Source organism: Dendrobates tinctorius, unplaced genomic scaffold, assembly GCF_039654945.1.
Source record: "Dendrobates tinctorius isolate UK_male_01 unplaced genomic scaffold, ASM3965494v1 ptg000026l, whole genome shotgun sequence".
Classification (NCBI taxonomy): Eukaryota; Metazoa; Chordata; class Amphibia; order Anura; family Dendrobatidae; genus Dendrobates; species Dendrobates tinctorius.
In genome coordinates this window covers 699,648-727,095 of record NW_027361694.1, presented here as the reverse complement: position 1 = coordinate 727,095, position 27,448 = coordinate 699,648, and the positions used below count along the sequence as shown (strand labels likewise).

The 27,448-nt window shown below is 42.3% G+C and overlaps 1 protein-coding gene across 1 annotated transcript in view; it reads right to left on the bottom strand.

Annotated features, from left to right (window-relative positions):
- The window catches only part of NALF1 (NALCN channel auxiliary factor 1), a 751,636-nt gene that overhangs the window by 26,774 nt on the left and 697,414 nt on the right, over window positions 1–27,448 (bottom strand). Inside the window, exon 2 of the mRNA XM_073569473.1 lies at window positions 19,340–19,511. Within this exon, the coding sequence (XP_073425574.1) occupies window positions 19,340–19,511 (172 nt within the window). The remainder of the gene's footprint in view (window positions 1–19,339; window positions 19,512–27,448) is intronic.

The window sequence follows — 27,448 nt, the reverse complement described above, 5'->3', positions numbered from 1 at the left end:
CAGATGGGGAGAATTTTCGAGAAAAGAAGGCACAGGGATTCATCTTAGAAGTCACCAGTTCTCTTTGGGACAAAACAGCTCCTGCACCAATCTCAGAAGCATCTACCTCCACCTGAAATGGGAGTGAGGCATCAGGTTGCCGTAGAAACGAAGCAGAAGTGAATCTCCGCTTAAGCTTCTGAAATGCCGAAACTGCCTCTGGAGACCAATTCACCACCTCAGCGCCCTTTTTGGTCAAATCAGTCAGTGGTTTAACAATACCAGAAAAATTACTTATAAATTTATGGTAGAAATTAGCAAAACCCAAAAACTTCTGGAGAGTCTTCAAAGAAATGGGCTGAACCCAATCATAAATGGCCTGTATCTTGGCTGGGTCCATTTCAATAGCAGACAGGGACAAAATGAATCCCAAAAATGAAATCCTCTGCACACCAAAGAGGCACTTTGATCCCTTAACATACAGAGAATTTTCCCCCAAAATCCGGAACACAGTCCGGACATGTTCCACATGAGAATCCCAATCACTGGAAAAGATCAAAATATTATCCAGATAAATGATCAAAAACGTATCCACAAAGTCCCGGAAAATATCGTTCATAAAAGACTGGAAGACAGAAGGGGCATTAGTGAGCCCAAAAGGCATCACCAGGTACTCAAAATGTCCCTCCGGAGTATTAAACTCGGTCTTCCATTCATCCCCGTGCTTGATGCGAATAAGATTATACGCCCCCCCCTGAGGTCAAGCTTGGTAAACCAACAGGCACTTTTAACTCTGGAAAATAAATCAGAAATCAGGGGTAAGGGGTACTGATATTTAACAGTGATTTTGCTAAGGGAACGATAGTCAATACATGGCCTGAATGAACCATCTTTCTTTGCCAAAAAAAAAAACAGCACCTAAAGGTGAAGAGGATGGCCTAATATCACCCTTCTCCAACGACTTTTTGATATAAGATCGCATAGCATCATGTTCTGGTACCAATAAGTTGAAAAGCCGACTCTTGGGAAATTTACACCTGGGCATTAACTCAATTGCACAGTCATAACTCCTATGAGGAGGCAAAGACTTTGCAGACTTACTCTCACTGAATACATCAGAAAAATCAGCCAAATAGTCAGGAATATCATGAGACTGGGGAGAGGTGGAGAAAACAGGAGTGTCACTAAGAACACATTGACAACCCCAACTCACCACAGACACAGATTTCCAATCTAAAACAGGATTATGAGTTTGCAACCAAGGGAAATCCAGAAGAATAGTATCATGCAAATTGTGCAACACCAAAAATTTACAATTTTCTTGGTGGTCCGGGGCGACCCGCATTATCACCTGGGTCCAAAACTGGGGTTTACTCTCCGCCAGGGGAGTAGCATCAATACCCCTCAAAGGGATAGGAGTCCGCAGGGGTATCATGGGAAAACCACAACGTTTAGCAAAGTCCAAATCCATCAGATTCAAAGCTGCTCCCGAATCAACAAAAGCCTAAGCAGAAAATGTAGACAAGGAGTAGTTCAGGGTAATCGCCAAAAGGAACTTAGGCTGTACACTGCCCACTGCAAATGTGTGAGCAAAACGCTTTTCTCGTTTAGGGCAGACAGCAATAGTATGAGAGGCGTCCCCACAGAAAAAACGCAACTTTTTTCGCCTTCTATACTCCTGACGTTGCGCCCTAGACAAAACCCTATCACATTGCATGGGTTCAGAAGTTCATTCGAAATGCAGCAATGCCTCTCGTGTAGTTTTACGTTCTCGTAAACGCCGATCAATTTGAATGGCCAATGACATAGAGTCGTCAAGACCAGAGGGAACAGGAAATCCCACCATAACATCTTTTACGGTTTTTGTCAAACCCTTCCGAAAGAGAGCTGCTAGGGCATCGTCATTCCATTTAGTAAGGACCGCCCACTTTCGGAATTTTTGGCAATATAACTCTGCAGAATCCTGATCCTGGTTCAATGCTAATAAAGTTTTCTCAGCTTGACCATTAGCATTAGGTTCATCATACAACAAACCCAAGGCTTGAAAAAAACGCATCCTCATTAGCCAGAATAGGATCTCTGGGTGTCAAAGAAAAGGCTCAATCCTGGGGATCGCCGAGTAGCAGGGAGATGACAATTTTAACCTGCTGCACAGAGCTCCCTGATGAGTTAGGTTTCAAAGCAAAAAATTATTTACAATTATTCTTAAAATTCAAAAATTTAGACCAATCCCCAGAAAACACATCAGGAGTAGGGATTTTTGGTTCAACAGCAGATGATTGAGCGAGATAGGCAGAAATTCCCCACACTTCAGCAGCGAGCTGCTCAACACAATCAGACAATTGCTTAGTCTCCATTTAGACAAAAAGTAAAAAAAAATCCTCCTACAACCCAGAAAAAAAAGAGGAAAAAATATATGAAAAAAAAATTCTGACACTTTTTTTAAATTCTTTCCTTCTTTAGAGTACCCTAGAGTGTACAGTTAGGCTGGTGATTCTGTTATGAATGGGTCACCGAGGAGGATAGCAGGCCCAGGTTAAGGCACAGAAAACCAGAGAGGTTGGTAACTAAGCGGATTATGACCCCTGATCCTGTCCACACAACTAGCGGTAGCCGTGGAGCGTACCTACGATGATCCTAGACGCCTCGGCACAGCCGGAGAGCTAACTAAGCCTAAAGCAAGAAAGGGGAAATCTAAACTGCCCCGGAGCAGACCCCAAAGGAATAGATAGCCCCCAAACATATATTGTCGGTGAGACAAGATGAAAACACAAACGCAGGCAGAAAAATAGACTGAGCAAACGATGGTGCCCACATTGACTAGACAGGACAGGAAAGGAAAGACACTGTCTGCAATCACTCCAAAACCCTGCAAAAGTCCAACACGTCTGAAGCAAAAAACACTGAAGTCACACAACTTGGCCCCCCACTATATCAGCACTCTGGTATATTTTGAAAGCAAAGCAAAAAGAGACCAATATAAAAGGGGACAAAACAAACTGGCACATGCAGTAACGTATGGGCGGTGATTCAGCATAGCCCCAGCCGGAGCTGTTAGGGACGGCGGAACACACTAAATATTAAATAACAAAAACTGCGTTCGCCGCCCGGGGTCCACCATGCAGAGGTGTTAAACTGCTGCTATATATTGGCAGGCGCACAGTATGGTGATATGGTACACGCGGGTTGAACGTCACCCGGCATGTGCTGGCAAGCTCTGTTAATATCACAGAGACGCCTAAGACATAAACATAAATGCTGAGCCTGTTGACCTCACAGGTCTCAGCGGTGTGTATGCACTGTATGTGGTCACAGAACTAGGCCAAAGACACAGGGTCAAAGTCCGTCTAGACCTACCATGTTGTCGACTGCAGCGCGGCAACTGATCCAGCCGCAAAACGACAATGCCCAAAAGGGGCGCACTGTCGGATGCTAGCACTGTGGAGGATGCGTACTGTGGCCTGTAGCTTGCCACTGACTGGCACTGACTCTATTACTAGATCCCTATACACACTCGTAATATCAGAGGGAGGGGAATCTTAATGAGTCATTTGCAGTCCATACATCCATCATCATTCACACAGTAACAATTAGAGTTTATACTTGCGCATGGCCAAGCGGCCATGCGACCCTTTTATAACCGGGACCTTCCGGAAGCCTCCAGATCTCTGAGATGGACCAATCAGATCTGGAGAAGGACCTGAGCATGTGACTCCCGATCTCCAATGGGAGATCGTCTCGTGAGCATGCCCAGTAGCGCAACGTAAGGACTTGGAGTCTTGGAGCCTCTGGAGTGGCTTGCTGCAGAGCAGGCTGCGCTGCTATTGCTGGCCCAGAGGTGGCAGCAACAACCAGACCCACAGAGCTGGTCTGAGCAGGGCGTCTGGAACGCCGGGACCGCTGTGCAGGCTCCTGAGCGGTCGGTGGAGAATGGGAGACTGCTGAATGCAAGGCTCTGGATTCCTGCTGTGCAGTTGCAGGAACCCAAAGCCTAACAGGAGCTAGCTGACCCGCACAAAACAGAAATAAACAAATCCAGATCAAATGCAAACAGAATAGCAACTGAACCACTTAGCTGAACATACAGGGAAAGAGCAGGAGACATCAGACCTCATAAGGCACAGGAAAAAAATCACCAGCAGGGATAGAGGGAGTCAGTTGTCTTAAATCCCAATCAGAAACCCCAGATCTCCAATCGTCTTCATCATTATCAGGTGGCAAGCCTCTGTCAATCAGATCAGCTCCACTACCTCCAGTAACCACAAGAGGGAGCCCAGAAAGAGAACTCTCAATCTGACCAGCTCCACTATCTTCAGTAATCACCAGAGGGAAGCCAGAGAGAGAATTCACAACAGACGACCCATTCCTGGAGACAGCGTGTTAAAGAAGCTCGATCCAATTGTCGACTAAGACGGGCTGCTGAGAGTAGGTGGCCGTCATCAAGAAGCCGAATTAGTAGTTTCAGAGAAACACCCGGTAATAATCCCTGGACGACATCACGTCGCAACCCTGCTCATTCAACATCATCAAGACTTAGTGAGACACTAAGGCCATTTACAAAGCATGTCCAATGTCTTCTGGGACAGATGGAAGAAGCAATATCTCTCTACTTTGCAAACCAGGATAAAGTGGCAAAAAGACCACCCAAACATCCAACCCGGCGATGTTGTACTTGTCAAAGACAGTCAGTCACATTGAAATGAGTGGCTACTCGGCCTAGTTACCAAGTTTCTTCCCAGCAAGGATGGGAAAGTGCGCAAAGTAGAGGTCAGAGTGTGCAAACTTGGGGAGCACAAACTGTTCCTCAGGCCATTTACTGCACTTGTGTTGTTATTGTCCCCAAAAGAACAAAATAGTGGCATCTGTGATGCCAAGCAGGGAGTGTTCTGCCCACTTATGTGCAGCAAGTAATTTCTTAAGTGCTGTACCAGTTATGTCATAGTTGTCCCCTTTTTTTGTTTCTGGATTTAGAGGCCTTTCCCTCTAACATCTTGTTCTGTTTAGAACTGCCCCTTCAGCTTTCCCAGGCTAGATAAGTTGTAGAATTTTCTCCCTGGATCTCTGAGTTACACACACCTGTCCTGCTCTCTGCAAATCACTGCTTCTGTCAAGCGATTCCGGTGAGGGTTTAATACAGTTATGTGTTTGTGCAATGTACCTGTGCTAGCTAGTTGTAATGCTCTTTGCACTGCATGTTAGATAGATGCATGTCTGTTTAGGGTAGTGCAATGCTGAATCCTAAGTTTGCTTACATATCCCTCTTAACTGCATTATGTGTTGTAATGTGCAACCTCTTTAATACTCTTGTTACTGATGTAATAGCACCCTGTATCATTGCCTTTACTGATGTAATAACACCCTGTATTACTGCTGCTGTTTTGATATCTGCCAGTACTGATATACTGTACTGTCTATTTCTTTGTAGTTTTTACCCGATCTCATCCACTATACAGTATCATCCGTAATCATCCACTATATCATCTGTTAAAATCCACTATATCATCCGTTATCATCCACCATTGTTGTTCACCCTTACTAAGTTCATCATCATCTCAATAAACATAGACTTAAGCACCCATACAGTCTTTTTACTGGGAGTGGATGAAGGGTTTAGCCGTATGCTGGAATCCACACAGCATCATATGTGGAAGAAGGCAGAACAGTATGGATTAAGGGGATTGCAATGCATTATACTTGCAGTCAAAGTGAAAAAAGTGAAAGTCGCATACAGGGATTGGTTAAAAAAAACAACACATTTTTTAACCCTTCTAACTTTCTAACAAAATAAAATGACGCTTGAAAAATGGTGCAAATGTAAAATAGACAAATGGAAAATATTAGTTAATGATTGTTTTGTGCAGCATGACTAACTGTTGTAAGGATATAGAGATCGAAAGTTTGAAATATGAATCACTGGGATTCATAGAAGCATTTCAGAATTATTATCACATAAATTGACACTGGTCATATTTAAAAAATTTGGCATGGTCATTAAGGTTAAAATTAATTCTGTCACTAAATGGTTGAAGGGGTTGTCTTACGTACAATTTACATTTTAATTAACAGATCTTGGAATAAAAAAAAGTTCCACAAATGGATGTTAAAAAAAATGTTCCTGTACCTAGATAATCTTATAAATGTGCCCCACCTATGTAATTGGAGATGGCTTTAAGGTGCAATGATGCACTGCGCTGCTGTAGGTATAATTCAAGAAGCTTTATAGGTGCCTACGCATTTCCTGAGCTGTCCCAGCTCACTTCATCAGGGCATGATACAAGCATACAACGCAGGAGTTTATATACAATCCGAAAAAAAAAAAAAAGGAAACGGGGCAGGACAAGTAACTGCCACATCTGCAAGGCAATTATATAAAACACATTAAATTAATTGTACTGTACTTTAATAGAATACATTAAAACCGCATATAAGAATACGACTCAAGAACAATAAAAAAGAAAATATATAAAAAAAAATGGCTGTGTCTGAGCGTACAGGAATATGCTCTGATTATATCACAGCTCCTGGGCATGTGAGGACACAAAAGAAAATATACAGACAAGTCAGCCCGGGATCACAGCTAATTCTTTCTGTGACAAATTTTTAAAATAGATAAATATTTGACTTCACAGAAAGAATCAGCTGTGCTCCCATGCTGTAATGCCTGTTTATTCTTTTGCATCCTTCCTTGCCCAGAAGCTGTGAAATGATCATCCCATGTTCCTGTGTAAGGAGGTACGGGAATGCAGTAACGCAGGGATTGCAGAACAAGGCTGTATAACAATATTATTTAATTTCTTAACAAAAGGGATGGCAATGGTCTCCACGCAAGGAGTTAATAAACAATGAACAGTGAACAATAAACAAGGGGTTCAAAGGTTTAACTCGGCAGTCTGATATTTAAATGGCACTTATCGTAGTCTCCTCCGGTCCTTATCCACATACTGTCTGATGGGAGTTGGAGTACCGGCAACGGCCTTCGTGGTGTCCTCAGAAGGATTCCAACAAAGTACGGTCCAGCTTCTTGTCGCATCTGGCAGTCACTAGTTCTGCCCGCTGAGCCCCTAGTCCTGAAATCTCTGCAGTCAAAGTGGGGAAAGCTGCAGGAGTCTTTGTACAACAGGTGTACTGCCGCGCGTCTGTCAGCAACGGGGAATGCACCTCAGGGTTCTGAACATGGCACCCACTCCTCCGCGTTAGCACTGTACTCTGCTTAGCCGGGTGCGCAGCGTTCTGCACACTCACTCTGCCTAGCGTGCAGCACACTTGCCTCTCCTCTCACTGCAAGCGGGAAACTGAGACTTCTTTCCCACGCTTCCTGTACACTGCCCAGCTTAGCCATGCCCCCTCTCCCTGGGTCATGGGACCTGTCCCGTCCCACATTCTTTCCCCCCGGCAACCCTGGACACAGCCTCGACAGTTCTGAACCCGGCATGATGCAGGTAACCTGCAGCCCAGTCTTCCTCCTTACACTCCCGCCTTCCTTAAACTCGCCATTCCACGGGTGAGAGTTCCTTCATCAGTCATTCACACTTTTCCATTTCTTGCATAATTCACTGCCAAATATACTGGTCTTGTTCATGACGAGTGGGAGGTATTCCAGCTGTCGTCCGCTCCGTATGGCGTAGTTCAGGTTGAGTGGTAGAGGAGGGATGCATATCTTGATCTGGCGAATCAGCCGTCTCTGTGGTTTCAGGCCTACGCACTTCCCTGGGACTGGCAGACGGCGGACTATCCAAGTCTGAGAGAGAGGCAAGTATCTCTTCCTCATCACAGTTGAGAACCGTTGGGGTGAGCGTTTCGGAGGTGTTCGGCACTCTCCTCCTGTGGCAAGCAAGGAAGCAACATGCTGCGGTTGACTATTCAGGTACGTGCTCCTTTCTGTTCAGGTTGAACTTCATACACTGGCCCATCGGACCCACCCTGGTGATTCACTCGATACAGGGTTTTTTCCCATTGATGCTCCAACTTGCCCCAGAGTCGCTTGTCTCAGACCAACACTCGGTCTCTGGCCTTGAGAGCTATCCCTCGAATAGGCGTCGTTTCATCATGTTGGAGTTCCCAAAACTTAGTCTGCACCAGCCAGTGAAGAGTCTGCAGCCGATGTCGATGTTCTCGATTGTTATACACACAGACCAATTCAGCCACGTACTCAGGCCACCGTATTTTCCAATCTTCCTCCAATGTTTGGAGCATCTGAATTAACGTCCAATTGAAGTGTTCACAGGCTCCATTTCCCTGAGGATGATAGGGCGTTGTCCTTGACTTCTCATTCCGGTACAGACGATGGAACGCCTCCATCACTCTGGGAAACAAGCACCTTGGTCAGAATGGATCCTCTTTGGGCAAACATACACCCAGAAGAAGTCTCAGCAAATGGCCTGCACAGCTGACTTAGCACCCTGATCCTGAGTTGGAGTCACCACAGTGAACTTGGTAAAGTGGTCAGTCAATACAAGAAAATGTTCATACCCGAGATGATCTGGATCCACAGTTAATTAATCGATCATCAATAATTATATGGAGGCAGAAGTCATGATGGTCTGCGTCGGGGTTCTCTGCTCCAGAAGTTTGGCTAGGTCACAGCTCCGACATCATTGACAGGCCAACTCCCGCACCAACTGCACTTTTCTATACAGCAAGTCATTCTCCAACTGGAGTCTCTCCCACTGCCTTAGAATCTGCAGAGTTCCTGGGGACAGAGCGTCTCTTTCTCACTGGCTGGGAAGTCGCTTCAGAGCCACCCACTGTCTTAACTGGCAAGTTCCTTATCTTCTTGCTGGAGTTGTACCCAGTTATTCTGAGGTTGCCCCAAAACCTGTTCTCCAGATACCTCTCCTATATGTCCCTGCATCACCACCAATGACTTAGCGAGGTTCCGAAAACCAGGAATCTCTTGTGCCTCTCACTCTTCATCTTGGTTGTGTCCAGGCTGCACAAGGGTCACTCTCAACATAGCATCAGTATTTGTGGTCTCGGCTCTGGCTTGATGCATAATCTTGTACCAATACTTTGCTATGCGGGCCATTCATCGTTGTTCCAAGGCCCCCCAATTTTGCATTTTCCAGATGGGCTAGGGGATTGTCAGTGTGCGCCAAGACTTCGGACCCTGACAAGTATTCGGAAAACTTTTCGGTCATCACCCACACTAAAGCCAGCAGTTCCAACTTGAAGGAGCTATAATTGTCCAGGTTCTATTCCGAGTCATGGAGAGACCGGCTCAGATAGGCAATCACTTGTTACTTCCCTTCCTGTATTTGCAATAGCACAGCCCTCAGACCATGTAGACTTCCATCGGTGTGAAGAATGAAGGGTTGTTAGAGGTCCGCATAGGCAAGTATTGGGGCCTCAGTCAAGGTCATAGTCAAGGGTTGGAAGGCTTCATCCTGGCTACCTCCCCATTGGAAAGTCCAATTCTTTGAACCAGACCACACTCCCTTTAGTACTTTCAGCAGCGGATTAGCGGTGTGGGTGAAATTCTTCACAAACCTTCGGTAGTACCCAGTAAGCCCCAGAAAGGCCCGAACATCTTTCACTTTCTTCGGGGTTGTCCAGTCCTGCACCGCCGCTATCTTCTCATGTGCAGGTCTCACTCCTTCAGCGGATACAATGTGCCCCAGGTACTCGATTTGCTTACAGAAAAGGTAACATTTTTGGGGCATTCTATTAAATTTAAATAATCCCATGGGCAGTATGAACTCTGTCTTCAGCCGATCGTGTTCAGCCATGGGCAGCTGTCAGTATCCGCTGACCAGATCCAGGGACGAGAAATACTTTGCCTTCCCCAAGGCAGATAACGACTCCTTGATTCTGGGTAATGGATAGGAGTCCTGCACCGTACAGGCATTCAGTCATCGGTAATCGACACAAAAGCGAAGGGTTCCATCCTTTTTCCAGACCAAGACAATGGGAGCCGCCCACAGGCTCTGACTTTTCCATATGACTCCACCCTGCAGCATGTGAGCCAGCATCTACTTTACCTCTTTGTACATCTGAGGCAGCATCTGCTGATATCTCTCCCAGACTGAGGCAGTACTTTCTGTAGGGATTTTGTGGGCTATAGCCGTGGTGCACCCAAAGTCATCTTCATGACGAGCAAAGACCTCCTGGTAGCCTTCCAGTACAGCTTCCACCTGTTGCACCTGTTGCGGGGAGAATCCCGTCAGTTCGGCTCGCATCTGTTCTAGAAGTTGACAGCCCTCCTTAAGGCCTCCAGGTGGATGTTCTGGTGTCATTGTGATGGCTAGGGTCCAGCGGTCCCCTTGCATGGCTGCCAATTGTACGGCTTCCAGTTGTATCAGCTCTTCTGGCATTCCCAGCACCTGAGCCACTTCACTCTTAGGCGAGAGCGTGAGATCTTCTTACCCCAGATTGACGCACCGCACTATCACATTACCATCATGGACTGTGGCTAATGTCCGCGTGATGAGGAGCTCCGAGGGTACCTGATCCATTACAGTAGGCTTGATCTGCACTTCCACCCCTACAAGAGATTTACAAGATAGTACTTGCTATGTGAGCACGGTCTGACCAGGTGGTAGAGTGAGTTTAGCAGCTGCAGGGACTATCAACGTTTCTAGAACTTTCCCTTCGCTTGACGTTTCCTGGGCCTAGGAAATCCATATCAACTGTTGAAACACCTTCCTCTGGGGAATACTTGGGCCCCATCAGTCCAGAAAAGCATCTTGTGGCACACTGATGAAGAGGGTTCCGAGTTCTTCAAGCACATTCATCCCCAGAGTCACCGCAGAACCATTGCCAGTGTCTCCGGCGACTAACACAACTCCTTTCTGGTCACATCTTTGCTGCACACCATAATCTGCATCCAGACCACACTGATTGCCTGCCATTAACTTGATTACTGGGCCCCACTCTGGCCGCTTCACCTCAGGAAAATAACGTCTAAAATACGTTTCCGGCATGATGGTTACCTGCGATCCGATATCGACTAGACAGCGAACAGCTCATCCATCCATCTTAGCCCATTCGAGGGGACTCATAGAAATTAAACTTTCGGGACTGCCTTCACTCCTCAGGCTCCGGGCGATGACGGAGTCCACTAATTTAACGGCTAGTGGACTAAGTACTTTTTCTCTTTTTCAAGCAAACTAAATAAATGAGATGTTTTATATATTTTTTGCAATTGCTGAATTTTATTCCATTGTATCCCAGCTCGCCTGATGTGTCTGTGTACCACGCCCTTATCAAGGGTACTCTTTATACCAGTGGGCTGATGTTAGTTCTTTTTTCCTCTGATTAGAGTGTACTTTGTATGTGGGACAACCCCTTTAAGTAAATGTATTCACATTAGGTATTGACATGTAATTAAGCCTAGAAAAAGGGAAAGGCAGGGGTAGTCACCTGCTTATGCCTAGGGCAACATCAAAAATCAGGCACACTGGTGTTGGTATTGGCGGAAACATACAATATTTCCCTACATTTCTGCTGCAGCTGCTCTGTCTTATGTCTGAGCAGCTGGTTATACTTGTATATTGAGTGCTGTGGTATATTGAGGTGTTGAAATATGTTTGGTGCAACAACTCCATTCCTGTCTATGCGTGTTCAGTTGCTAGATTTGTATGTTGTTCATAAAGATAGAACAAAAAAAACCACCCAGAGGTTCACACAGGGACAGCATGTGACTGTATTTCCTGTTTTCCTGTGTCTGTGTATGAGAGAAGCAGCCTGCTGTAGATGCTGCCCAGATAGAGACACACAAATGATTTATTCCTGATCTATTAAGCTTATCATGTATTGTTCCTGTTTGTTCCTGAATAAAGAAGCTTTGTTGTCACACACTTGGAGAGTATCCTGAATAATCCACTGCCAATATAAGGACTTACAACAAACTGAAGAGAAGCGCTCATTGGATACAAAGCAGAGCCCGTCACAGTCACTTCCTGGAGCTGTGGGACAAGTACCTGCTTCAGCCAATAAGAAAGGAGAAAGCTGGAGCGGGGCGTCCATGGAGCTGGCAGTGTAGGAAGAAATGCTACAGAGCAGCCATGTCATGCACAATTTAAGTAAAAGGACTCTTAGGCAAAGCGTTCCATGCGTGTTCCTAAAAATAATCCTAATATACAGTGCACAGCTCTCTAGAGGAGTATCTAGGTTGGCCAGTCAGGGCATACACCCCGGGAGTAGCTGGGAGAGGGGTGCAGTCAGGTCTGAATTGTCTCCCCTGGCAGCTTCATTCTGCAGCCCTGTGGACTGACAGCCGTCTCAGAGAAGCTGCAGAGCGCCGGCTTCCAGTGAACAATTGTACTTGCATTTTTCAGATGTGAATACTATTGAAGCTCTGACTGCCGGGTCTGCAGCGTGATCAGGTCATGTGATCACGCTGCTGATGTCACTCACCGGCGTGGAGAGCATTGATGGTAAATGCTCCATATTAGTAGACCTGAAGACACTGAAGATTGGGGGATTTAGTTTAACAGGGCTGGTAAATATACTGCTTGGGGGTATTTACTGTTTGTGGGGAGGTATTTACTGTGTGTTGAGGATATTAACTGTGTGTGGGTGGCATTTACAGTGTGTAGGGGGGTATTTACTGTCTGTGGGGGACATTTACTGTAATGGGACTGGGGTAGATTTACTGTGATAGGGTATTACTGTGTAATGAGTGTATTTACTGTGTGCATGGGTGGTATTTACTATGTGTGTGGGGGGGTATTTACTGTAACGTGACTGAGGGAGATTTACTGTGATGTGGTATTTACTGAATTGGGGTGGTGGAGATTTAGTGTAATGGGGATGGTTTGAGGACATAAGTTTGGGGGCAAAGAAGGAACAGGTGCAAAAACAATATGGGGAACAAGAGATATTTGAAGACACAATATGAGGAGGAAGGGGTGAGATGGGAGGCATGTATGGGGGGATGGGTGCAGACAGTATTGTGAGTGGGGTATAAGTGTGGACACAGTATGAAGAGCGAGGCTGTCGAAGGATGTGTGAGGAGGCAGTATGGAAAATGAGAGGGTAAATGTATGAGGAGGGAAGGGAAAACGTGTAAGGAGAATATTGAGAGGAATATTGTAAGAAGACAGTATGGAGGAAGAAAAGTGTAAGTGGGCACAGAATAGAGACTGAGTAGTGTGGGGGGTAGCATGCAGGGATGGTGTAAGGTCACAGCATACCAAAAAGAGGGAGTGTAGTCAGGGGGCATAGTATAGAGACTGGACCCTATAGGGGGACCCAGTGTGAAGAGGGTCCCAGTATGGAAGGAGAGGGCAGTGTGGATGGCATGTACCATAAGAGAGATAGTGTGGAGCTCCTATTTTGTGCAGGGAATATAGTGAGGGTCAATTATTTATTCAGGGGCTCAGTGTGGGGCAGATATTTTTTATTCAGGAGCATTATAATGACACTGCTATCTTTAAGGGCATCATGAGATTTGCTGCAGAAGACCGGAGAAGATGGAAATCTGCAGAGACAAGCTGTGGACGAGAAAACTAATCATGGGGTCTGGACAAGATGAAGAAGAAAAGAAAGAGAACGATTCCAGAGACAATGTAATCTATCAGGTACATGGATGCAATTTTTTTTGTGATACTGACTAATAATATTTTTATTTATGTTAGGAGCATTAAAAGGGTTATCAAGGCTTGTGATAAGTCTGCAGTCATTCAATGTGACTGCAGACTTCTGAATTCTCACTGTGCACACTGCATGCTGTCAAGATATTCTCGTGTCAGCGATTTGCATACACGTGGTCATGTGCATACCAGACATGTGTGACCTCACTCAATGAAAATAAACTGAATGAGGCCAGACACATCAAGTCAAAATATGGTCAGAAATATACAAATCTCATACAGTACTTGTGCAAGGGAGGATCCAAATAGTGTGCTGTGCTTGTGCCGTGAGAATTCAGAAGCCTGTAGCCTGTAGAAGAAGTATGCCAATCCTAACAGCCAGTAACAAAGCGCACAGCACAAGTCCCAGCTAGATGCTGAGACTGACATCTTTGCTGAGCAGCATCTACTGTGGTGGAGACTGCAGGACAAGGCTTGGGATCCATCCTGTACAGAGGGGGAATCCTGGTGCCTAACATTGCCCCCTACACTCAAAGGCTGCAATAAGTTCCCTTTGCGATTAACTCACCTTACCTTGACCCTTGAGAGGTGCGATCAGCATTTTTTAAGGGTATATACATTTTATGAATTTTAATCTGATATAATTAAAGGCTAAATTTTAAGGGATGTTTTTTCTTTTTTGCTTTTTTTTTACTTCAGTGGAATGGGAATAAAGGTGAGTATAAGGTTTTTTTTATTTAATAAAGGAGTCTGTGTCTTTATTTCAAATGAAGTACTTAATTCAGGGTGTTTTTTATTTACAATATGACTATGGGTTTAGTAATGGGGGTGTCTTATAGATGCCTTTCAAATACTAACCCCTGGGCTTGATATCAGCTGTCATTACGAAGCTAATATAAACCCCCCTACTATCACCCCATTTGTCAAAGCACCAGTGCAAGTGGGAAGAGTGAGGCTAAGTGCCAAAATTATGGATGCACCATTTTTCAGGCTTAGAGCTTAGCATTTTTTTCAGAAATATACTTAATTATTGCTAAAATATATGCACGTGTGTGTTTGCATAAGTGTGCATATCTTTGCATGTGTATAAGTGTGTTTGCATGTGTCTATGTTTGTACCTCTAGGAATATGACGTCAATAAGATCACAAGATGAAGATTGCAAACTGTTGTGTCACCTTATCATACAAAGTACATTGCTGCAATCAGGCAGCTTCAGTCAGCATGGTCCTAATGACAGGTCACACCATTAAATTTACATTATCCACTACCACATAGAATGTTTGCTAATGTGCATCAATGGTACAATAAATATTACTTTTACTACTTTTCATTCTGATTAAGCAAACTAATACAATGCTTTGAAGGGAATTAACTAAATTCAGCTGAGCGTTGCATTTCTTAAACTGGCCACTTGGAGGTGCTAGAGCCTTATTTACAGTCATTTTCTTCAACATCATGAAAATGATTAAGGCTTAAACTTTTGATTTGGTGGATTTTGAAATTGGGAAAGGTTTGTAACCATTTCATTCCCAAATAAATCAAAACCATGAAAAATGTACCCACATTTTTACAAAAAATACTCATTATAGTTTTTGGGAAACCTGCAATATTTTTTATATAACATACTTATTGTATACACATTGATAAAGCGAAAAATGAGCTTTCAAAATGATGCACAAAATTAGATTTGGACAGAACTATTTTTCTATATGCTATTAACAAAACCTCAGCAGTGTCTGAAATGGAAAATGATAAACATTCAGTTTTAGTAGGTGAACTGATGAGAAAAGGAAATATATGCTTTATTCTGTGCTCCCAAACATTAACAAATTTTGCAAAAGAGTACCGAAAATACTTAAATTTTGTCCTGTACTTTTTTTCTTTCTCTGTCCACATAGATGTGTGAGGGCTTGTTTTTTGCGGGATGAGTTTTTTTGAGTGACATCATCCATTTTATCATATAATGTACTGGAAAATGGGGAAAAAAAATCTAAGTGCGGTAAAATTGGGAAAAAAACATAATTCTAACAGTGTTGTTTGGGAATTGTTTTTACAGCATATGTTGTATGCTAAAATTGACCCCTAAAAATGATTCTCCCCATACAGAGGAGATATAAAACATATCCAGTTTTTTATTATTTTAGTGGTGAAAAAAAATCAGAACTTTGAAAATAAATGGATGTGAAACACCCCCGAGTACTCCAGGAATTAAGTACAGTCATAGATAGTCCATTATTTTTAATCTTTAAAGATTCCATAATAACAGGGTCTGTACCACAGGACTGGCGTATGGTAAATGTGGTGCCAATATTCAAAAAGGGAACTAAAACTGAACTTGGAAATTATAGGCCAGTAAGTTTAACCTCAACTGTGGGTAAAATCCTGGAGGGTTTTCTAAGAGATACTATACTGGAGTATCTTAAGAAGAATAACCTCATGACCCAATATCAACATGGGTTTACGAGGGACCATTCCTATCAGACTAATCTGATAAGCTTTTATGAAGAGGTAAGTTCCGGACTGGACCAAGGGAATGCAGTGGACGTGGTGTACATGGACTTTTCAAAAGCTTTTGATACGGTGCCACACAAAAGGTTGATACATAAAATGAGAACAATGGGGAGAGGGGAAAATATGTGTAAGTGGGTTAAGAGCTGGCTCAGGGATAGGAAACAAAGGGTGGTTATTAATGGAGCACACTCAGACTGGGTCACGGTTAGCAGTGGGGTACCACAGGGGTCAGTATTGGGCCCGCTTTTTATAACATATTTATTAATGACCTTGTAGGGGGCATAGAGAGTAGAATTTCAATATTTGCAGATGACACTAAACTCTGCAGGGTAATCAATACAGAGGAGGACAATTTTATATTACAGGAGGATTTATGTAAACTAGAAGCTTGGGCTGATAAATGGCAAATGAGCTTTAATGGGGATAAATGTAAGGTCATGCACTTGGGTAGAACAAACAAGATGTATAATTATGTGCTTAATTATAAGGCACTGGGCAAAACTGGCACTGAAAAAGACCTGGGTGTATGGGTGGATGACAAAACTCACATTTAGTGGCCAGTGTCAGGCAGCTGCTACAAAGGCAAATAAAATAATGGGATGCATTAAAAGAGGCATAGACACTCATGAGGAGAACATAATTTTACCTCTATATAAGTCACTAGTGCGACCACACTTAGAATACTGTGTACAGTTCTGGTCTCCGGTTTATAAGAAAGACATAGCTGAACTGGAGCGGGTGCAGAGAAGAGTGACCAAGGTTATTAGAGAACTGGGGGGTCTGCAATACCAAGACAGGTTATTACACTTGGGTTATTTAATTTGGAAAATCGAAGTGATCGGGTGATCTTATTAAAATATATAAATATATGCGGGGACAGTACAAAGACCTTTCTAATGATCTTTTTACTCTTAGACCTGTGACGGGGACAAGGCGGCATCCTCTACGTCTGGAGGAAAGAAGCTTTAAGCATAATCACAGACGCGGATTCTTTACTGTAAGAGCAGGGAGACTATGGAACTCTCTGCCATATGATGTTGTAATGAGTAATTCCCTACTAAAATTTAAGAAGAGACTGGATGCCTTTCTTGAAAAGTATAATATTACAGGTTATATACACTAGTTTCCTTAATATTGCATTGATCCAGGGAGCTAGTCTGATTGCCATATATGGAGTCGGAAGGAATTTTTTTCCCCAATGTGAAGCTTACTGTTTGCCACATGGGTTTTTTTGCCTTCCTCTGGATCAACATGCTAGGGCAAGTTAGGATAGGATATGGGTTGAACTAGATGGACTTAAAGTCTTCCTTCAACCTTAATAACTATGTTACTATGTTTTCTAAAATTAATGTATGTGAAGATTTATTTTAATGTGCATAAAAGCTATGTCTTTAGTTAACAGTGGTCTTTAAGACAATACATGCAATCGCTGGTCAAAACTATTGATTTTAACTTTCATGTAGGCTCATGTAAGAAAAAGATTATTTACTGAAACTTGATAAACTTAATGGAATTAATAAAAGAAAACAATTTCTTAAAGGATTACTTTCACTTTCACTTCCAAAGAAGTTTTCAGAAAGCTGTTCTGTGCGAGTATATTAGAAATTATACTGCTTATGGCTACTCTATGTCTTGCATCCTGAATTTTCACAAGAAAAACAATGGTGTGCTTGGTTTTAACATAACTTTATTCTTTCATGAGTTATTTACAAGTTTATGACCACTTATAAAATGTGTTCAAAGTGCTGCCCATTGTGTTGAATTGTCAATGCATCCCTCTTCTCCCACTCTTGACACACTGATAGCAACACCGCATGATGACAATTTCAAAGCAGAGGAGGGAGGTAATTAGTGGGGAAGGAAGACTTCACTGATAAGACATATCACAAAGTTTCTTGCTTGTGCTATTTTTTGTTAAAAGTTTCTTGAAAATGCTATTCTCATTAAGACAAAAAAACCACAGATACACTGTTTCCATTTGTGAGAAAAGTATTTATTCATTACTTTCAGTAAGGTCTATAATTAAAGTCATGTGTAGCAGAATAGGTTATTACTGAGGATTATTTGGGTAGAGATGTGGTATCCCAGTACTCGTTCTACAGCTGCTGAATGAAGCAGTCGTCTTGTGGCAGTAGATTTGTTCCAGTGTGTCAGGATTAGTTTGCAAATAAAGTCAGTGATTGTGATTGTGAATGTGTGCCCAGTTGGTAATATGCACTTGCTTGGCCATCACATATGTGTCTTCTCTTAGAGAGGATCTTGGAGGAACTTGTACAATTTTAAAACTCAGACTTTAAGTTTATTTAAACTTTTTTATTTTACCACATCTAGTTTCACAAAAAGCATATGGCTGATTACCCATCACATACTAGACTCACACTGCTGAGAACAATGGCAGCCTATGTGCATCCAAAAATCTATTACAGATTATTGACATGTGTAAATTTGCAATTAAATGTCCATGGGTATTTAGTGCCACCAGTTAGACTATGTAAAGAGACCCTAAATATCCATGGGTATTTAGTGCCACCAGTTAGACTGTGTAAAGAGACCCTAAAGGGGGCTTTACACATAGCGATATCGCTAGCAATCTCGCTAAAGCGTCACCGATTTTGTGACGCAGCAGCGATATCGCTAGCGATATCGCTACATGTGATTCTTACCTCTGAATGGCTCCGCCGCTGGCTATCGCTGATCGTGCAAGATCGGCCTGGTCCATTTCTTGTCGTCTGCTTCCTGCTGGCGCCGACGAGCGAGCCATGGACGCAGGCGGAAGACGGACACCCTCGCCGCGTCTGAAAGGTAAGTGCGACCGCCGACCACTGCTGCATCGCTGGTGAGATCTGCCTGGTTGGCAGCTCACTAGCAACCATTTAACGATGCACCAGCGATCATGACCGGGTCGTATCGTTGTCGGGATCGCTGGTGCATCGCTAAATGTAAAGGGGCCTTAAGGCCTCAAGAAAAATGTAAAAAGTCTATCAGATTGTAAAGGGACATTACAGACAATCAAACATAAGGACATCCATAGTTCCATTGTCTTGAAGATCAATTAGAGTGATTTGCAACAAATTATGACTTGCTTGGACCTAATTTGCTGAAGAAAGCTCCCCAAAAATAAAACTCCAGATACAAAATTTAAACATTGCTTTTTGTAACCTTTTACAAGTTCTTGTATTGGAGACCAAAATTAATTGTTTCTAAGTTGCCCATGAGCGGTGCAAGAAATACAATATTAGGCAAGTTTTACCTAAACATATGGATGAGTAGTTCCTCTATTTTCATGAAGGGTAATAACATAACATATATGGATTACCTGTACAGATGAAACTTGATAGCCCACCATAGACGACATCATCGTTATCTGGTAATATAAACGGACACTGCGTTTGTACCTCCAAACAGTATTGCTTGCAAGGGATTTTGCTACTGCATTCAGATTGTGTAACTTCAAAAAATTGGGAACATATCCAGGACTTGTAGACAGCCTGTAAAATAAAGCATAAGGTAATATTATATAGCAGTCTGTTTTATTAGGACACAAACAAATGTAGACAAGTGAGTTTTAAATAGATGTGTAACCATTACACCAGGGATTTAGAATAATTATTATTTTGACATCTCCACTGTGCAAATTTGAACATAAACTAGTTATATTTCTTATTGGGTACATCGGCTAATTTACATGATATAGCTATTGGTCTACACACGATGCCACGTATATTGCATATCCCGTTCATTAATGAGTTGTCAACCGTCATTGCTCCACTGCTATAGACAAACTATTCAGCATTTTCGACAGAATCCTGTATCCTTTTATCACATAACCCAAAAGGGACAATATTGTACTAAACACCAAATGTAAAGATTACATTACCGAGCTCACAATACATCCTGTATGATCGAAACAAACTGCCCAGACTTTTTTGCCAGATTTCGCCCTAAACAAACCATTAGCTCAGGCTCTAACAGTAATATATGTAATCATAACTTTTTAGTATTATGGCCCTGAGGGCTCATACCCACAGCCATATCACATATTTCACTGCCTGGTCTATATACGCCTCCAAGTGCCTCTACCTAGAAGTATTTCTTCTTGCAAAGGACATATTGTTGTTGGCACAAAATGTTTGTCTTGAGGCATATAAACTCTGTGTTTCTGTACTTGTTCTGTGTGGCATGAGGTCTTAAAAAGATAAATTATCAACAGTAATGCATAAATCTCAAGTCAGTTCATTTGTATTTATTTCTTAATATTAATCGGCAGGTATCTAAAAATTGGTCCTACAAAAAACAAATTTAAGTAATGTTCCTAATGATATTATAGCCAGAAAAATTAACACCGATAAAAGCCTACCTTCTGACCACTTCCCATACTTAGAATGCAATATTCTCTTTTCTATAGAAATTTACCTCTAAATTGACAAATATGATGATTGTCAAACTACCATCCAAGTCCAATACAAGAAAATTTCAATACAAACAAAAGGGCTGTGACTTTAAAATTGGTAATGAATATATTATTCATCCCGTAGTATAAATATATAAGCACACCTGATATAATTATATAGTGGGTATGTACAGGATATACAAACACTTGGGCTGTGATTCATCACAGTGATTGCACCAGAAAACTGTCATAAAATACTTTCAAAAAAATTTGTGACTTTTGTCATTTTCATATCAAAATGTGCAGAGTTAGGGAGCAGTCAGTTTACCACGCCCACCTGTCAAATTCATCAATAGTGAGAGCGTTTCTTACCTGACTGCAGTAACATTTCTGGCAAAGAACAAAGAGGCACACACCACACCACAGATAAGATGTGCAGTACTCATAAAGTGAATGAATACAGCGAATCTTATCTCTCAATGAATTTGGTGCATTTTATTCCTGAATGCCCCTCATTATAGCTGGCATATGAAGCACCAATCTTAATGAAACTTTTCCTTTATTTGCATCCTAATCAGAATGCACATCTCGCATTCAATTTTCTGAGCCCTTATCACTAGTCAATGGAACCTGGATAAAGTTATAATTACCTCCTGGCATGATGAAAAGGTATCTGACAACTCAACCCCTCATGCACTCCCCGATGAGCTGTTTATAACCAACGTCAAGAAGTACTGTTCTGGGAAACTGTGATGCTAGTCACTACTCATGGACAGACCATGAGGCAGAGAAGTCAAGTTCCAGGGTCAATACCAAGAGAGCACATAGATAACCGAGGGAAAAGACAAAGGTGTAAGTCAGGTCATGACCAAGGGTCAAAATATCAAAAGATAGCGGATCAAGCAAAATGATAAGACAAAGGGGTGGTCAGAACATGGTCCAAAGGGTCAGGCAGCAGAAGATCAGAACTCAGAACATCACAATCAGGCAAACATTCAAAAGGAAGCACAAACTATCTCTGGCAGGGATCAGGGGCAGATCGCTCAATGAAATTGTTTGGGCAATCTCCAGAACACAGAACACCTGAAGAAAGTCCTGCACCTCACAGTCACAGATAGGACAGCCGAGCTATCAATCAAAGAACCGACAGCTTAGCATAACCATTGCAAGATTGGACAGCCCAGCTGTCAATCAAAATACTGATAACTCAGCATGACCCAGTTTCCAAAGGACAGCATAGCAATCACTGAGCAGAGGAATCGTGATGGAAACCTTATATTTTTAAATAGTCTTGGCACTGAAAACTAGTTTTAAATCCCACCAAAGACAACATCTACAAAGAGTTTTTGTGTTCTCCCCATGTTTCTGTGGGTTTCCTCTCACACTCGAAAAACATACTGATAGGGTTAGCCTCAATGGGAAAAGTGATGATGATATCTGTAAAGTGCTGAGGAATTAATGGAGATGTAGAAGTGAGTAAAATGAATAAACATTAGATTAAGACTACAAACGATGCAATTCATCATGCCATCTTTTGTTATCAGTCAGTAAAAGCAATCATTAAAACCATACTCACATGCATGTTTATTTAAAAAACATTTATCATTACTAATTATGTTGGTAAAAAACACACATTACGCTAAATATAACTCAGCTTTTATGAGAATGTAAATGAACCACTGGCTGCCACCACCTGCACAAAACCAATACATGCAACCGCACACTTAGCACTGCAAACATATCCACACTAATCTTATAATTGATAATGGCAATCATGTCAATCCTAAAAGTTTGCTATGAATTGGATCATATTTGAGTGTTATAAAATCATCTGTTTGACAAAAGATCTTAAAGGTCTACTGCCACGAGGGTGTCACGTCTCTCCTGGGAAACTTGGAGTTAGAAGGTCATAATGTTAATGAATTGCAGATCCTCTTTAGAGATGTTGTGATTCCTGTCCTATTTTAAATGGATGTCCTTTCCATCAGTGCTGAAAGGGTTAAGGACTCTTTCCACACAGGCTGGGAACATACAGGGTTGTTGCTCTCAGCAGCAGCATTTCCTCTCCCTACATTTACTAGCTCTGGGCATTTCTTCCTTGCCAGTGAAAGAATTATCTTCCTGGAAGTGTTGAACTCTGTAGTTTTGAAGTTTGGAGTAGTTGCTGGATTGTTTTCTGTGCAGTAGTTTTTTGAGTTTTTATATCCTCGTCCTTATTCCTATTTAGTTTTTTTATTCCTCTCTTTCCCTATCCTCCTCCCTTATTTTTGGTGAGTGCTTTATATGATAGTGATTTTCAGTTACCGCATCTGTCTTTGTGTCTTGTTTTCCTTACATTTCTGCCCCATGCCTCATAGGGTGGGGGAGGGGACAGATTAGGGTTTAACATACATAGTAAGGTTGGAGGCCCAGGCCTCTCTATCAAGAGTACCCCTGGGACAGGGATAGTTAGGGTCCTAGTTCCAGGGACAGTTTTAGGCCCTTCTCCCTTACTTCAGACCGTCACATCGTGACATCTACACCAGCATGGTGTTTTTAAATGGTCAATGTTTTTTCAACACTGTATATTTGAGTAGTGCAAGTGAATATAAAGAATGATTTGTAATAGATCTTAGCAGAGAGTAATACTTTTTTCTACTTATTAGCCTCTTCTTCTATTTCTCCACCTTCTGAATTCACTATTATATAATATAATTGCTGAAGTCCATCTTGATCAAAGCAAGATAGACTGCCAGAACTGGTTAGGTGTCAGATCACAACTTCCATTATGTTATATTTGGATGGGAGGGTGATGAGTAATGAGGATCACTCATCACAATGAGATGCATACAAACTTGTGCTGTACCCTCAACCAATTCTTTTACCACATTACAATTATGAATTCACAGCCACAAAGATCAGTACTGCTGTATAATATCATCCATACTGCAGTATAGAATCCCTCTCTTTCTGTGTAATGTTTATAGGAGATACTAGATGGTGGCCCGATTCTAACGCATCGGGTATTCTAGAATATGGCCAGCGGGAGACCGACGTTCAAAAGATGGTCCAGGACGATTCACCACGATCTGCAATCTCACAGCGGGGGCCTGGTCACTGCTGCGTGTCACACTGAGGCTAAGTACCCACGTTGCAGAAATGCTGCGGAAATTTCCGCAGCATTTCTGCAACTCCCGCCTCGGGAAAAACGCATGCGAATTCGCATGCGTTTTCCCGCGGAAAACATGCATTTTTCACGCGATGTTTGCATGCGGAATTCAAGCACATCCCAAGCGATTTGAAGCACGCTTGGAATGTGATTGACAGGTTGGTCACACTTGTCAAGCATAGTGCTTTGCAATTGTGATCAACTTTTTACTATTGATGCTGCCTATGCAGCATCAATAGTAAAAGATAGAATGTAAAAAATAATTAAAAAAATGTAAAAAATAATTGTAAAAAATTAAAAAAAAGGTTATTCTCACCTTCCGATGGCCCCTGATCTCGTATCCATGGTCCCGGCATCTTCCGGGCCCAGTAATGCTTAGCTCAAAGGACCGGAGATGACGTCACTCTTGCGAGAGCGTGACATCATCAGCGGTCTTTCGCACAAAGCATTGCTGGGACCGGAAGATGCCGGGCGCGTGGTGAGAGGAGGGAAAGAGTCCAGGGGCCATCGGAAGGTGAGTATATCACTATTTTTTATTTTAATTCTATTTTTTACAGGTTTATGGTTCCCAGGGCCTGGAGGAGAGTCTCCTTTCCTCCGGACCCTGGGTACCATCCGCACATTGAGCGCTGCGCCGGTCATCTCCCGGCTGCGTTGCCGCTGACCTCCATGCGGCAGAAGATGACCCGCGGCAACCATAGGGAGATCAGTGGCTAGCGCCACAGAACTCCTGATGGTACCGGTGGCCTGTGTCATTCGAATTCCGCGCCAATTCACGGCCGGACTGCGCCAGTCGCTGATTGGTCGCAGCTGGCCGGGCGCGACCAATCAGCGACATGGGATTTCCATTACAGACAGACAGAATTAGATGATTATATAGTAGATTATAGCAGTTAGTCGCCTCCCACTATATCAGTGCAGATGAAAAATAATAGAGCCCAGAGAAAAACATTGTCAAAATGTGCCAGATACAGCTATTTTCCATGTAAACATACAACATATTATTTTGAAAAGTTACCTGAAATGACAGATATGCTTTAAGACTAAATAATCTAGTTAAAAAAATGCAAAAATTAACCCCTTCCCCTTTCTGTTCATTCTGCCTCCCAAAGACCGCAGTAAGGCTCAGTATACATTTATTCTGTGCTCTACACTTAGCGCTTACATCGGGGTTTCAGTGTAAATACCTAAAATATGTGATTCAGACACAACCACCTGCAGAAGATTCCCTAAAATGAGGCAAATGGAGGCACTGTGGACACTGTCTTGCCTATGATACAGTGGTATCCGTCGTTTTAGGCATGCATAAAAGCGATGTAAGCCAGAAATTTGTGCACTTCTGAAAAGAAGGAAACCGCTAAACAGAGGCTAGAGAGAGTCCAGAGAACTCTGCTGCCTCTTTATAATGAATGGACCCATTAGTGGATTCATTTTTAATTACATCAATAGGAGATTTAGATGAACTCTACAAAGTAAGTGCTTAGTGTAGACTGCAGGATAAATGTGATTCAAAAGTTATGTAAAATGTTTTCAACAAAAACATCAACTCAATCTGCAAAAAAGTAAGTCCCTAATCAGGTCCATCCATCATCTGTTAAAGGAAATATAGGAGGCTTCCACGTTACTGGTTGTGCAAAGGCTCTGTAAAAGCAAAATCACTCCTTCCCCTCAAAAAAAGAAATTCAGCAAATTTTGTTCTCCCAAATCTAAGTGCCACCCTCACTTCTGAGCTCCAGTGTGCCTAAACCATATTTAGCATTCACATGTTTGACATTTCTGTAGTGAAGAGAGCCCGCCTAATTTATGGGTGCATATCTCCAGAAGCATAAGTTTGGCATAACGTACTGGTCACTACAACATAGTGGGCACTACAATGGCAGTTTGGAATTATGACTCAGCAACATCCACTTCTGCTTGTTTCTGGAAAACACCCATGAAGTCAAAATTGTCACTATTCTGTAGATAAATTACCAAAGGGGTATAATTTCTAAAAGGGGTCACTTGAGGGGGGATTCTGCTCTTCTAGCACTTAGGGGCTCCTTATATGGAGTCCGTAATCTATTCTAGTAAAATCTATACTTCAAGAGGCAAAGAGAACTCCAGGAGGCAAATAACGCTCCGCCTCTCCCGAGTACTGTTTGGCTAAACAGTACTATACAGCCACATATGAGGTATATCTACATTTAGCAAAAATGGTGGGACGAATTTTGGTGCCATTTTTACCTGTTTCCCCTTATGAAAATGTAAAATCTGGTGCTAAAACAAAATTAGGTGGTAAAAATGTAATTTTTTTTCTTCATTACCCAATGGTATAAAATTCTGTGACACACCTGTGGTGTCACAATGATCACTGCACCCCTAGATTAATTCACTGAGAGGTGTAGTTTGTAAAATGGGGTCAATTATGGAGGTTCTGCTGTTCTGGCACTTCCGGGGCTCTCCCAGTGTGTCATGGCACCCGCAAATCATAATAGTAAAATTTGCACTATAATATGGCACTCCTTCCCTTCTGAGCTCTGCACTGTACCTATAAATCATGCAAATGAGGACTACCAGAGAGTCATTTTGAGTCCTAAAAAGTACATAATACTCAATCATGTGCCATAAAGGACCAAAATGAATGATCCATATCTTTTTTTCACAATACAAAGTCACCAACAATAATTCACAAGTTTATAAAATGTAAATAGTACAGGAACAGGCGGGCAGCTTCATAACCATATATGCAATGGTAAACCTCACAATCATGGATAGACAAATATTTCCACTCATGAGATACATATAAATTTTACAGCAAAAAGTGCAAAGTGCATCATATCCTAGGATACATGTCCATTAAAGCACGGCTCAGGGGGAGGGAGATACAAAAAAGTTTTTTATAAAAAAATTTTTAAATGCAAGCTGACAAAGTACTCTAAGGCTCATGTTATAACAAACAAAATGTGCCCATTAAGGAACAACATGGCCAAAGTATATGAAAAAACCCTATTCCACCATAAGACCTAAGTAATGCTTACCCATAATGGATGCGTTTACCAGAGCGCAGGTGCCCCCAGGTGCCTATAAAGTAGTTTCCAATTACATGTAGTGTATTGGCGCAATCAGGATAAATTTTCACAACAAACTGAAGTCCATTCTTTCCTATTAATTCTTAGAAAAAATAAAAACTTGGTGCTAAAACAACATTTTATTGGTAGAAAAAATTCTGTCTTCACTGTCCAATGGTATAAAATGCTGTGAGGCACATATGTTGTCAATATGATCACTGCACCTTTAGATGATTTCATTGGGGAATGTAATTTGAAAAATTAGGTCACTTATGAGAGGCTTCTGCTGTTCTGGCGCCTCAGGGTCTCTGGCAATGAGACATTGCACTCTCAAACCATTCCAGCAAAATATGACACTTTTAACCTTTTGAGCTTAGCACTGTGCCTTAAAAGTAGTTTTTGACCACATATGGGGTAGTGGTGTACTCACGAGAAATTGCACAACAAATTTAGGGGTCCAACAATTTCTCTTGCTATTCTTGCGAAAATGCAAAAATGTGGGTCCATAACAATATTTTTGTTGGAAAAATATTTTTTTTAATTTTCACAGATCAACATTATAAAATTCTGTGAAGCAAATGTGGATTTAAGGTGCTCACCACATGTTGAGATTAATTCCTTAAGGTATCTAATTTCCTAAAGGGGGTTACTTGAGGGGGTTTCCACTGTTGAGGCACATCAGAGGCTGTCCAAGTGCAGACGAGTCCTTCAAAGCAACGTTCCAAAACATCACTCCTTCCTTTCTGAGCCCTGCCGTGCGCCCAAACAGCAGTTTTTCCCCCACATATGAGGTATCTGTGCACTCGGGAGAAATTGCACAACAAATTTCCTATGACTAAT